At 35.9% G+C, this 14,894-nt stretch overlaps 1 protein-coding gene across 1 annotated transcript; it reads right to left on the bottom strand.

The window, feature by feature from the left end:
* Positions 1-2,238: 2,238 nt before the first annotated feature.
* LOC100889099 (polypeptide N-acetylgalactosaminyltransferase 16) lies at positions 2,239-14,518 on the bottom strand. Its single transcript, XM_030999119.1, has 7 exons — positions 14,392-14,518; positions 13,718-13,913; positions 11,305-11,397; positions 9,700-9,783; positions 5,884-6,016; positions 4,374-4,493; positions 2,239-3,338 (listed from the first exon to the last, which is right to left on the bottom strand). Exons 1-7 carry the CDS (start codon positions 14,516-14,518, stop codon positions 3,165-3,167), a joined length of 927 nt encoding a protein of 308 aa, XP_030854979.1. The 3' UTR covers positions 2,239-3,164.
* Positions 14,519-14,894: the final 376 nt, after the last annotated feature.

The raw sequence follows: 14,894 nt of genomic DNA, 5'->3' as shown, positions 1-14,894 counted from the left end.
AACTCATATCATGCATATTTCATGCATGAGTGATTAAAATCCATTTGAAGAGAGGGAACCGAGGAGTCATTTGGCGGACGGTATCTGAATTTCGAAGAGAAATCACATTTCTACAAAGTTCAGTTTTTGCCCTTCCATATGACACCTCAATCAGGAAAAATTAGCAAGGAATAAGAAATTTCTGTTTGTTTAAATTGATGCTTGCATTTCAATAATTTTATTTCAAAAGATCGTTTTCAACGGAATTGACAATCAGCCATGCATGAAATTTTTTGTCTATGGCTGATCTTCACTTTAAACTGTCCTACTTGTAGCTTCTTGCTCCCTCTATACAGTGCGTCCCAGAAAAAACGAAACCGAGAAGTATCGATGTTTTATCATAACTTAATCACAACTATAATTAATCAGTTGATGCTACTCATGTGATGCATATTTCACGCATGAGTGATTAAAAGCAATTTGAAGGAAGGAAACCAAAAAGTAATTTGGCGGGCGGTATCTGAATTTCAAAGAAAAATTCATATTTATAAAAAGTTCATTTTCTGCTCTTTCATATGATACCTCAATCAAGAAAAATGAGCCAGGAATAACAAAGTTCTGTTTGTTTAAAGTAGCCCTTACATTTTCATAATTTTAACAAACAAATTCGTTTTCACTGGGTGTCTGCCGTAGCAAAAAGCAGATTTGACAAAAGACTTAACTCCGTTTCGTTGACAATCAGCCATGCATGAAGACTCTCGTCTACGGCCGATTGTCAACGAAACGGAGTTAAGTCTTTTGTTATTTTCGTTTATTGATACGGCAGGCAGCCAGTGAAAACGAATTCGTTTAATTAAATTATGGAAAAGCAAGCACTACTTTAAACAAACAGAACTTTGTCATTCCTCGCTCATTTTTCCTGATTGAGGTGTCATATGAAAGGGCAGAAACTCAACTTTTTAGAAATGTGAATTTTTCTTCAAAATTCAGATACCGCCCGCCAAATGTCTTTTTGGTTTCCTTCCTTCAAATTGCTTTTAATCACTCCTGCGTGAAATTTGCATTATCTGAGTAGCATCACATGAAAGAGGAGACTCTAAGCTTTCCAAATATGTATCATTCATTAATTATAGTTGTGATTAAGTTATGATAGAACATTGATACTTCTCGGTTTCGTTTTTTCTGGGACGCACTGTATAGAAAACTTCCCCAATCGGTCCCCCATGATCCTCTTTTTCTTATGTTAAATGAGAGCCGAGTTAATGAGATAGCCACCTGTCACAGTGACCTCGCTGGCTCGTTGTGTGGTCTAATCCCTTCTGCTGAAGTAGTAAAGTCTGCCTTTAAACAAATGGAACTGTCCTATTTCCTTGCTCATTTTTCTAGAAATGTGATTTTATCTTTGAAATATGCATCATATGAGTTGCATGAAGTAATTGGCACTATGTTTATATCAGTAAATTGTCTGCCCAGATAATTTTTGCTCATAAATAAATACGAGAGAATCATGACTACATTCCATGTTTATTTTAATGTCAATAAAATACATTAGATGAAACAATGCATTCTTTGTATTTTCCAATTGCACAATACAAGTCAAATATCAATTGCTAGACCTCTCTTTGGACTAAAATTTAATGGATTCATATCAGATGCATTTATTCTCGAAAATTAGCCCTAAACTGTATGATGCGTTTAAGGGGATTTTCTCCATTGAAGTTCATGTTGCTTCAAGAATTTCAACACCTACAGAGTTTAGGTATCGGGGTCATGAATTTGGTTCAAATGCACATGTTGGAAGCTAGTCGTGGTTGTAGCTACCATTGTATGGCCGTATAAAGCGCTATTTAAAATTTATCAAAATTGAAAGCAGAAGTGTTTTAGGGGCTAATTTCTAGTGCTTATAATACATCATCCACAGGGTCATACAAATATATCAACATTTCCCAAAACTTTGTATTACCTTTAAAACGCATTATACAGTCTAGGCCTAATTTTAGAAAATGAATGCATCGGACATAAATCCGCTGAAATGACAGTTCGGTGGCACGGTCTAATCATTTACCAGAGCATAAAGTTGGACAGGATTTTAATTGTTCCCCTCTTAGAAATGCCAGATTTGTTAGTGATTTAAAAAGTCTTTCTACCTAAAGTTTGGTATGCCAAGAATATCTTAATTTTCAGAATACCTACACTGCTGAGAAGACACAAATTATTATTATTTTCAAGATCCAAAATATGTGAAATTTTGCTTTTTTGTGTCAAACCCTATCATGACTTGAAATAATTATGCAAGGATTACAGGCAAGATCCAAGGAAGACATTTAAAGCAAAAAAATCACTGACACTGTAATTTAAATTCTATAAAATATATACAATCTAACAAATTCTTCCACTGTATTAAGGCATATTCAACACATTCTATATGAAAATGATCTGGACTCGTTTTCAACCAGTCTTTATATAAAGATGAGGCTTGCACTTATTGTATTTCAATGATTACATATCCGAAAAAATTTACAGTATCAAACCTATTAAAGGTTACATAACTATATGTTTTACTAAATGAACTCGCCCCCCCCCCCCCCCTCAAAAAAAAAAAAGAGTTCTAATGTCCATATGCAATTAAGCATAAATATAATGACTGAGATTATAAAATATGTCTGTAAATTTGCTTTATAGAGACTTTGTAGATGTATTCAGTCATATATGAAATTTCATTTCACAACTACTTTTTGTTAATCCACTACTACAGCAATTGACTGTTTTGCTTTCATAAATACAAACCTCAGAGTACAGGCCACCTCATCTAGAAACCTCTTCTGTCCTGAGATACATACAATATATATTCAAATACACATATAAAAGATCTGATCAGGGAGATAAACACGAGAGAAAGCCACAATTATATACACTCTTATCTAAATTTCTTCATGTAAAAGGTTGGAAATAAATTGCTATTGAATGCTACGCATCAATGGGCGATTAGTCCGATTGCCCTTTCAACTCCATCAAATGGTATGGAAACGAACTGCAGTGTGAAATATATATATTTATAAATTTTTGGCACATAATTTATTCAATGTATTTTCTAATCCTACATCTACTGTCTATGGGTGAATAATTGTGAGTTGCCCCGTAATACCTCCCTGATCAGAGTGACATACGACCCTGTTCCACTAGGGTCACCTCAGCGAGTGATCACCTCTGATAAGAGTGGAAGAAGGTAGTATAAACCAGGATTGTGTTTTTGACTTGGAGTTACACTGCTTCACTATCAGCCCTTTGTCGGGTATTTGATTGTCAAGGCACAGTTTGCTTAGAGTATGCTGGAGAGAGTTGTCCACTCTCGTCCATTTCTACGGAGAGAAGAAAAAGAAGAGAATAGTCACATATTACAGCAGTCCAATCAATAACAATTGGTTTACTCTATGGCCCAAATTCACAAAGGAGGTTTAAATCTTCATTTACATAACCTGTGGTGTAAAATAAGCACGACACATTCAATATCCAATATTAGATGCACACAAGGTGCACTCATTTTTTAACTATGGGTTAAGTTAAACCTCCTTTACGTTTAACTTGGGGTAGAAGTTATCAACTCTCACTTATCTTGCATGCAAGCCCTAACTTAGAATTTTATTTTGGGTGCTAAAAACTCATTTTACACATTTCATACTACAAATCAATAATTTTAAAGGGGAATACCAAACAAAAATAAATACCGGTATACACCCTTTTCAAGCTTAGTGTATCACTTTAGAAGGTTGTATTTAGGAGAACAGCTACTTTGAAAATCATATCATTGAGGCCTGATTTGATGACGTCATAGAGTGAAGTAAGTTCAAACCCGGAGAGAAGATGAAAGAAGTTGAAAATAAAGAATGACATAAGAATTAAAGTAGTAAGCAATTGAATATCTTATGTTTTTTGTTATTCAGACCAGATTTGGCGTGGGATTAGAGGTAAAGCATTCATCACAAGCGACACTTCCAGGTTAGCACTTACTTCACCCCATGACGTCATCAGATCGGGCCTCAATATTTTCGGGAAACTTGCAATCAAACATGGTTTAGAATACAATTTTCAAAGTAGTCTTTCTCCTAAATAAAACCTTCTAAAGTGATGCACTAAGCTTGAAAAGGGTGTATGATTTGACAGTTTTTTTTCTTTTTCTTCTGTATTCTTCTTTTAGGTCCAGGCAGAAATTTAAACTCATATCGACATGTACATGTAGAATGATAACTATTTTGAGCCTGAGGGACAATTTTCATCCCCCCCCCCCAAACAAAAAAATGATTAAGGCTTTGGGTCTAAAATTACAAGGTAAATCTATCTAACATGAAAGCAGATACTAGGGAGACTGTCTGTAACGACCATCTGTTATTTCTCACCTGTTTTATATCGTTTGGAAGGCAGCTAGAGATATAAACACGAGAGTCTACATGAGTTGAGGTTACAGTCAAACACGTAGCATCCTGCTCCACTGTGTCGTCTTTGGTTATTATCCAAGACTGCATTTAAAGAGATAGAGAGAAAACATGTTTAGACATTACTACCGGTATACATAATATAGTATTAATGACTGCTTTGAGAAAAACAACTATTTCTCGAATATTAAAGCAGTCATTAATACTTTTATATGCCCAAAAAAAAGAGTCAACTTATGACACCACCTTGGCCTTTATCTAGTTTATCTGCATGGTTGTTTAAAAAAAAAAAAAAAAAATTAAAAAAATTGTCGAAGATGGGATTCGATCTCTTGCGTACAAATGATGTGACTAAAGTCACCACCTTAGACCACTCGGCCATCGCACACTGATACCATACTTTTCTCCAGTTTTCTCTAATGTATAGATTAAAATGGATTGAAAACAGCTTCGCGTGCTGGATGCTTCGCAGTAGCTCCATTAAACGGGCCCTTCTTTTACTTTTGCAATGCATTGGCACGAACTTAGATCAAGATCTATCGGCAGATGTTGTTTTTGGAAGTTTATTTTCGTCTGCATGTCAACAATGCAAGATAAAATTGTCGGTAAGATCGATCGAGATTCAATTGTATTGAAATTACCGACCAATTCTTCGCACATGTACGGTATCCGCAATCGCTCAAACCATTTTTTAACATGTAAACCTATGGGTATTTCACCAAGACTGAACTATTTCCCCAGTAACCATGGTTACTGGGATTTTAGAACTATTTTTTAGAACTATTACATGGGTTTGGGTTTATGAATGCAATTTCGACCAATCAGAAGGCTGGATTTCTTAAGTGAGGTATATAAATACTTATACGAGACTAATAACTACACAATCATCTTATTACAGACCTGACAGCGCTCTCTTAATATTAATAATATGTCCATTTGTACATATTGCATAGCTTAAAAACAGATGCAAAAGTATCTCATCTTCAATCCTTGAAAAGATTAATCAGTGACAAATTTAGATTCATATGGTTTTACTTTCAGTTTGAATCAAGTAAATTGTTCAAATATAAAAACAACTGTACCCAATGTGATATCTAGACTAGTGTTTTATGGTATCTTGGACCTTTTCTGTCAATAAGCCAGTTCATTTTTGCAGACTGAGCATGAGCAGATAAAGGTCATTGCAGACCAAATTGTTAAATACATAGAGACAAAATACTGGATACGTGCTCATGAAAGTTATGTAATCATTACCGATTCATGCACAAGCAGTGCAATCCATGATACACAGGTGGAAGTACTGGTGTTCTTTGAAAAGGGGAAACAAAGGTCATTTATGTAGCATCTCCATCGCTGTAGGAGTGATCATTTAAAAAATGTACAAAGTGGGACCTCTTCACGTTTTGAAGATCTGTGGATATTCAGAGTCATCTGGGACATGTGCTATCCGTGAACTTGGTCTATTGCTTCTCACCTGATGTTTCTGTTTCTTGGAGCACCTTGCCATGACAGGAGGCCATGCAGACCCAGTAGGATGGGGTGAGGAATCCAAACAGGTGTTTCCTTGCTTGATCTGACCGTACACCAACTCATTAGGACCAGGAATTCTAGAGAAGACGAAAGAGAAAGAGGAAAGAAAAAGTTAGAACAAATATAGAATTTCTCTTTAGGTAGGACGAGTTAATCTAAAACAGGAGCACAAAAAAAAGGAAGGTAAAATTTCTTACGCTTTTTCGTTAGGACCCCAAATTCTACATTTATTGAGCATTAGGGTTGAAGTTTCTTTTGATGGAGAAAACAAATTAACTGATGAAGAACAGTTAATATCATCTATTTATGACTTTCTGGCTCCGAATGGATGATATCATCCCTAATTTGTCCTTTCCCTAATAATAATAATATTCTGCTTTCAAATAGCACCCAATACATCGATACAACAATGTGTCTAAGCGATTTACAGATATATTATTACCCGGTCATCTGTTTCAGGCTTACCCGCACACGATGTATGCACATTCTACAATCCCTGGGTAGCACTCCAGCCAGGCGTCATTTAAGCGCACACTTGCTCATCCAACCACATTTCGCATCCTACCAGGTACCCATTTAACACCTGGGTGGAGAGTGGCAAATGTAGATTAACGTCTTGCCAAAGAACATTAGTGCTGCGGGACTCGAACCCATACCTTGTAATCTACAGTCGGGTGACTAATATCCACTAGACCACAACACCTCACTAACAATGGCTAATAGAATAGTTGCTTACATACATCATACCCAACTTTTGTATTTGCATTATTTATAGATTTAATAAGAGATTATTTCTATGAATATATTCTTTGTTATGAAGAGCTTATGACCGAATTTTGTGTCATTTTCTACCACTTCTAACTACATGTACTAATTAATTTAATATTCATGATTTAAATGGGTTGGCACTATGTCCTTTGGCAAGACATTGATCTACATTTGCCACACTCAACCCAGGTGATGTAAATGGGTACCTGGCAGGAATTAATTCCTTGAGCGCCTTGAGTGTCCAGTCTGACAGATACAAGCACTATACAAGAACCCAGCAATATTATTATTATTATTATTACTACTATCTGAACACCATTCTGTATTGCCTTCAGACAATTTTCCATGTATATGTAAGTATTTCCTTTCCAGGTATTGTCTGATTATTGTACCTTACTCGTTTTCCCCTACCTACCCCCTTCGGTTTATTTTCATGACAAGTAACTTGAGCATATTGTATAGAAAACTAAATTATATAGACAGTCTGCTAAATGGTTCTTTTGTCATCTCTGCTCAAGTTGCAAATAATTTGTGCTTCTCGCAGGTAAGTGTCTGTTCACCCAATACTAATAACCCTTGCATAAATGACAAAAGAAGGAGATAGGGGAGAGAGAGAGAGAGAGAGAGAGAGGAGCCCCTCAAACTTTCACCAACCATTATGATTAAAACATTACCCTGGGTTTTAAATGAGTAATCCCTTAATGTAGTTGAATGTCAAACGGGGGCATGACGGGTGATCCTTTTATCTGCCGTTCTATTTATCACGACATCCACAGCCACTCTGTGATGTACCGTCAAAGGAGCCCCAGGCATTATCTCATTGATGGCAGGCTTTTAAGACGTACCGTGCTGAAAGCTTCCCACCAAGGGAAATCAACTCCATGCAGCGTACACTCAACCACAAAATGCAAATGAACTCCTTCAAAGAGAAGCAGGGACCATTGCGTTGACCACTTAAAACAACAATGATGGTTAACCTCGTTCTCAGGAGCCCGGAAGGTGATGGCGGAACATCTTATGCGTGAAGTTTCTTGACCTTAACCCTTTGAATACCAAGCTCTTGATATCTCAGACTGAGATGTATGGAAAAGGCGAGTTATACCCAAATCAAATTGTATTCAATGGGAGGGGTGGGGTCATTGTCTGTGTCTGACCCCTCTCCTCCCACCCTCTGAAAAACAAAACTATGACATTGCAAACTGAAACTTTTCAAAGCATTCATTCTAATTTCTTTATTACGAAGTTGATAAAACTCTTTTCTTTTAAAGACTCAAATAGCCTCCAACAATTGATCATTAGCAGTGGATTCTAAAACTATGCTCCGAGCTAGGCATTGACCTTGGCTTGATGGATGGATGAGTAAGACTAAAGAGCTTAGAGCTTGTTTACTCATGTGCTTCAGATCAACTTCAGCTGGCACTCTAAAACACAGCCCCTCCAATCAATTACAGGAAGTATACACACTTGGACTTCCCAAGGTAAAACATTTTGATATTGAGGATGCTTATATGATACCCCATATCTCTAGGCGCGTCTTCATCATCTCGAGATTGCCAAATAGCCCGCTATTTCTGATTTGAGAAATAATCCAGAAGTAACAAATTCACTATCTCGAGATTGGACCTCGAAACTTGAAACTCGACATTGAGAAATTAGCTTGAGATATTTGCTCAACGTTAGCGCGAATTGCGAATCTTCGGTCTAGTGAAGACGCATGGGACAAATAGCTGGATATTTTGCAAACCATCCCAAAATATCTTGGGATGACAATCCTGGCCAAATATCCTTCTAATTGCTACTTCGGTCTGATGAAGACGAAATTAGCTGGATAGTTTGCGATCGGGATAGTTCAAATAGCTGGATATTTAGCAATCTCAAGATAGTGAAGACAGGCCTAATGACATGACTCTCTAAACCAATTTTTTGTTTGTTTAGTTGAATTGCTTTGCAGAAGAAAAACGTCCCTTGGCAAATTCAAGAATACATATTGATTTCAAAATTTCATTTGATTCCTCAAAGGTCCACTTGTATATGCAGAAAATAGATGCATGGGATGCTTATTCAAGTTGGCATATTGCATTCACCTAACAGAAATATAATTTTCATGCATATGAAGAAAGCTAATCGGATGCACTGTACTTCAGATATTGGGGATTTTCTCTTTACTTCCCTAAAACAATGTTATTAAGATAGCTAAACTAATACCTTCAATTGATACTTTTGGGAAATTCTATATACGTACTTGAAAATTAGATGGATATTCAGTAAAGCTGATGTTACATATCAATGCTGTTTTAGCATTCTTTCAAATCACTCAAATGTTATATACCTGCTTGAGAGCGAGACAGCCATTTGCCCAACTTTGCCCACTTGTCAGTAATTTGATAGTACATATGAGCAGATCCCCCACACAAGGATATGGTAAAGGATTGATAGAGATGAAAAAAATAATATCAAATGATTCTAACTTTAAAAATGGAGAGGCTGGCTATATGGGTACATAACCCACATAGCAGAATGAAGGAAACGAGAACCATGTTCAATCATCAGGGTCTTACCATTTAAAGACAATCACATTATTATTTGATGCACACTATGAAGAGAAGTATGGTACATCAGTGTGTTCAATTCATTCATCTTTCACTCTGCAACTCATTCTATTTCAGTCGCACAAGCTTAAAATGGCAGCAACATAGCTCATTCAACTTTGCAATACCTTTGTTGTCTAATACATGCATGAAAATTGGTGGAACTAAACAGATTGAAATCCAGACCCTTCTTCCAAAGGTTCAATTTCACACATACAGGTATGATATCGTCATTCATGAACAGAAAGTCTTCAATTGCACATAAATTTTCACCTAATAGCACTTTAGATTATTTCTTCACTCAAATAACCATGATATTTGCATAAAGGGGACATTAAAGGCACATATGAGAATGCTCTTATAGACTATTATTATGGTCCCAGGGACCAAAACAACACACTTACTTGAGCTCAGGATACACATTCGTCAGGTACCACTTAAATGATTGACATTTCAGCTGTTTCCTCAGCTCTTTCCTTTCACTCACGCTGCAAAAGAGAAATGATGGGAAAATAAAAAAACAATGAGTCAAGCTCAAGAACAACATTCTTCTTCTCCCCCCCCCCATCCTTTAATATTTACATTTCATATGCTGGCGACGTTAAAGGTTGGTCCCTAGACATAAATAATCATATCTGATTGATACATGTCTGTAAAAACCCAATTACAAGCTAGTCCAATGTGGTGTAAATCATCCTTAACAATTGATGCTAATAAAGCAAGAGCTTCAACTGTAATATGATTTTCCTTGGTAAATGTCGTACATTACATTTTACAATAGAAAAGTAACAACGGACTTTCAATGTCTCCTTTTTACACAGAATGTATAATTATAATGGGAAATTTGACCTGGTAGTAACATGAATTTCTTATTTAAAGTTCATATATTTCGTTCTCTCGTAAATTGTCAACATCAAAAGATACCTATTTTGGCTCTTGCAGCCAAGCCCCAAAAATACCAATTTCAATTTATTTCTATTGTTTAACATGACAATCATTATACAAACTTGTTTGACTTACCACATGATACAGGCAAAGAACATAGCTATTGAATTTCGAATTACAATACATTGCATCTTTTAGAATACAGCATGAAACACAACGAAAACTGAAACAGATGGTTAGGTTCACAGGCGCGTCATCAAAACTAAATGAGCCATCAATTTTCAATGTCAAGGTTATTTTGCAAATCGATGTGTGAAATTCAATGGAAACATCAATATTAATGTAGTATTGATTTCCGAAGTGAGCTACATCTAATGGACTTTTGATCACACTTTTTCTGTGCAAATTATGCCATAAGAGAACCAATAAGAATAAAAAGGGACATGGAATAATAAAGAAAACAAGCAATCGACTTTCAATAATGTATCAATTTGCAGAATGATGCTGTATTAATTCAATTTCAATTTTTGAGCAGGAGAAAGTGAAAACAGCTCTCATAATTTCAAGGACGGCACACCCTTATGAGATGGTCAATATAAAGATAGCTCATTCATATTGACTCATACTTTCACATTTTTTGAGGGAAGCTCTACTGCTGTGAATTTCCTGAGACCGCCGTGACTTCTATGACTACATATCCTACTACTTACAAGAGACAATACAAATTTGTGAAAGGTCAAAATAGTAGGCTTTTCCATACAATTTATGCTTCTTATCTGTACTAAAACAGCACATACATTTCTATTCCATCTTTAACAAATGCAAAACGGTTGATTAACGGTTGTCATTATTATGGCCATTATGGCCTATTTTTTTACATGGATTCTAAAGAAAAAAACCCATCAAGAGTTAGCTTGTTTTTCAGCATATTAAAGTTGCTCGTGCGTGGGTATATAGAGGGCAGCACACAGACGCATGCACAGGAGCGTAATACCCGTTGGCTCAGTGTTATGTAGTGATCGCCAAGTTGTCTACTTCATGAACGACTATACAGTATACCCACGCATTAACATCTTTAAGATTCCTAAAATAGATTTTCTCTACTAATCATGTTTTATACATACTCTCCATAGAATTTCCCTCTTGCAGATGGTCTGGCATTGTAGAATAGAACCTTGAACTCATCCATCCAGACTTCAGCTGCCCTTCTCGTATTCCTGTTTAAAAAAAACACAGATGAAATGATTTAAGCTACGAGTGACCTAATTCATTCAGTCCAGGATTAAATTCATTAAATCATTGAATGTTAGAATTTGACTGAGGAGCTTTTGTAGCTGGAACATACATGTACTTCTTACTATAGACACACAAACATATGAACCGATTTAAAGGAGGATGAAACTCCAAAAATATTGGTTGATAACCTAGTGCAAAAAATTGTAAGCCTCCATCTTGAAATCACTCCAATATTGCAAATTTCCTTGCCTGCTGATTAAGAAGAACAATCTCTAAAAAGCTTGCATTTGCTTTGCTGCACATCCTTCCATGGGGTTTACCAATACATTAGTAATGTCACTGTAGTACAGCTTCTGAGTATGGTAGACTAGAGCCATCTATACCCAGAGTTTGGCCTACCCGGCGACTACTGCTTTGTTGGGCAAGCACAAAACAAAAGAATACCACCACCATGTGACCCAGTGAAACCAAGTTGGCCAAACTCTGTGTATAGATGGCTCTGGGTAGGTCCATGTTGTGAGATACCTTCTAACCTGCACTCTAACTGCTAATGTAGCAAACCCAACTGAAGAATGCATCACACTGAATTTCCTCTTGACACAATGATTTGGTTATGCATTCAAATGAATGGACTTTTATTCTCTCAGTCATAGCCAATAGACAAGATATTTGATTCAGCTGTTGTACAAGGTTGAGCAACTTCTTTTGTTATGCAGAACTTATCGCTTGGTCAGGCAAAGCTCTGACTAGTATTGATATGGGTGACAAAGGTTTGCATTAATTGAGCTGCTAACAGGATTCACCTCCCTGAGAGGCCAGGGATAACAAGCTGACTTCAATAGGCTATCTTTGGATTCATGCATGTACCTCTTATCCTAATGCATAGCAATAAATTATTACATTCACCTGTTACAAAATTCCTGTACTGGGTATTTCAATAGGCATTTTCCTAATGTAACCAAATTTATGCATACACCTTTGTGAAGCGCCTCAATTTGTATTACTTTATGCACCTATTTGGTTACATTATGCAAATGCCTGTTGTCAGAATGCTGATGCATGCATGAAGTTTTGCTTAGGTGGAACAGATTGGCCCAAATTCACAAAGGAGGTTTGTCGACAAACCTCCTTTGTGAATTCAGGCTGTTATGTTTGTCCAAGTAAGCATTCTGAATTCTGAATATTTAAAGAAAGTAATTGTAACTATGGCAGGAGCCTAATTTGTATCATTAGCTTTGGTTGTACAAAGGCCAATCAAAGCTGTATGTATACAGGTCAATAAATACATATCAACTTGTACATCACTATTCTAATCAAATTGGCACCACCATAGAAGGATCCTATGTCTAGGAAGGAAGTTGAAAATTAAGATTGTCCTTAAAAAGTAATAAAATATGAGACATTCAACAAAAATTAGCATGAGATTATCAGCTTTTTTCCTTTTTGTTGTTTCATTCTCTGAGGACAATGGGACAATTTTCACATGATTATCCCCTCAGGATAGCTTCACTCCTAGACAATAAATCTTCTCAGAAATGGGACTTCATAAACTATAACCTCCCTGGAACAAATATAGCTAAGGACAATTACCTACTAGGATAACTATTCCCTAGATATTACCTCCCTAAGACAAGGACTTTTAGGAAAAATAATTTCTTCATGATCGATAGCTAGTGTCTCTGGAAAGTACTTTAATACTAGGATAATAACTACCTAGACATTTACCACCCTAGGACACTTAGTTTTCAACAATAACTTCCCTAGGACAGCTGCCCCCCAGACAATTACATCCCTTGGATAACCAAATTTAATTGCCTTCCTTGGAAAAATGGAAAAAATCTGTGAGGACAATTACTCCCCACTAAATTACTTCCTGCTGAAAACCTAGGACAATTAGTACGTTAACTCCTCAATCATGCTGGATCAAGAGCAAGATGAGATCAATTTTGACGACATTGAAAGGACGCAAGTGGAATCAAGCTAATTATCAGCTTTCATGCGTAATCTGCTCAAGGGACTGTTTTGAGCCAGAAGGACGTGAACTCATATACTTTAACGCACACTTGAGCCTTCTGGCTCTGAAAATATGATATATTTTTTCTCTGTTATATAAGGCATGTTGTAAATGTATTTATACTAGAAAAATCATTTAAAATCCAATTTTGTATAGTGCTATAGTAGTATGTAAGGTAAAGACAGGCTTGTTATTGGGTAGTGATTTTTTAATATTCAGAAATATCGTGATTTGCTTTTTAAGCCCAACAGGGTTCCTGAAGTAAACATAAATTTATCATCACCTACCTGATATAAGTGTTTGCATTTCCATCTGGGAATGTATAAGGGTGTTTCTTGCGAAAGACATGTCCCACTCGACTGCATGGTATGATCTCTAGACTACCCCCACATTGCCACACTCGGAAAGAGATTTCTGCAAGATGTAAGCAGGGATGTAAATAACAAACAAAAAAAATTACAAAATAAATGTTGTGATGATATGCTAAATTGCTAATATAATTCAAAGATATACAATGAGCATGTTTACTTTACATACAATATCATAATGTAAACATTTAGCTGTTAATGTGAATTTGTAAAAGCTTTACCTATCTAGTGCAGTAACTAAAAAGCTTTTGCATATTATTGTTCTAAAAATCGACTAAAGAATACATTTTGAGATTACATATGTATAACTATTATGGTACATTAACTACTGTTGAATAGAAATAGAAGTACTTGAAAACTTCAGAAATTATAGCTCAGTGATTTAATCAAGGAAGATTACATGTCCTGCAATGATGTATACTTTAAAAAAAAAAGATGGAATGATAATCATGTCTCATATATCCTTTAAACATTTTCAGGGATAGAATTTTCCATTCAGCCCACTGAGAATGATCTAGGAAGGAAAATTTTACTGCTAGGTGAGGATACATTCGAGTGACAACCACGCCAGATTGAAGGAAATACAAGCTGACATGCAATGATAATGAATGTCATTTCGGTGACGCACAGTCTCCATCTTGTCTTCTTCTTCTTCCTCTTCTTAGTTCCTTCTCCGACCTTGTCAAAGGATAAAACTTTGACAGCCCATCTTGTAAACATTTCTCATTTACTGAATGTATGCTGTCAGGAGTGAACTATATATGGAGGAAATGTGAGGGGACTCTAATAAATTAACAGTAATATTCCCCTACCTAAAGTGTTGTTTAAAGAAGAAAAAAAAAATCACATTTGATTCAATTGTGAAAAGAAAATTCACTTTCTTTTAAGTAACTTTGTATTCTAATTATGTTTACAAAACAAGGAGGCAAGAATAACTGGCTTGTGAACACATTTCATTTTAAGTGTTTGTTATTCAATAATGCTCTCTATTCATATCACTTGGACTATAAAGTTTGAACTAGATAGCCTTATGTACACTTGCATTAAATAAAAACATAGTTTGGTTAGAAAAGAGGCCTCTTTGGAAATGTTCATA

Source organism: Strongylocentrotus purpuratus, unplaced genomic scaffold (genome assembly GCF_000002235.5).
Source record: "Strongylocentrotus purpuratus isolate Spur 01 unplaced genomic scaffold, Spur_5.0 spur5_scaffold_5, whole genome shotgun sequence".
Classification (NCBI taxonomy): Eukaryota; Metazoa; Echinodermata; class Echinoidea; order Camarodonta; family Strongylocentrotidae; genus Strongylocentrotus; species Strongylocentrotus purpuratus.
The sequence above is the reverse complement of the archived record's forward strand: the minus strand, read 5'-3'. Positions and strand labels throughout refer to the sequence as shown.

Excerpts from the sequence above, each read along its gene's own strand:
- LOC100889099 (XM_030999119.1), bottom strand. The coding sequence starts at position 14,518 with ATGTTTACAAGATGGGCTGTCAAAGTTTTATCCTTTGACAAGGTCGGA. Across the intron at positions 13,914-14,391 it reads GACATTCATTATCATTGCAT|CATATCATCACAACATTTAT; the intron begins GTCAGCTTGTAT and ends TTAGCAATTTAG. Across the intron at positions 4,494-5,883 it reads CCAAGAAACAGAAACATCAG|TCTTGGATAATAACCAAAGA; the intron begins GTGAGAAGCAAT and ends CTTTAAATGCAG.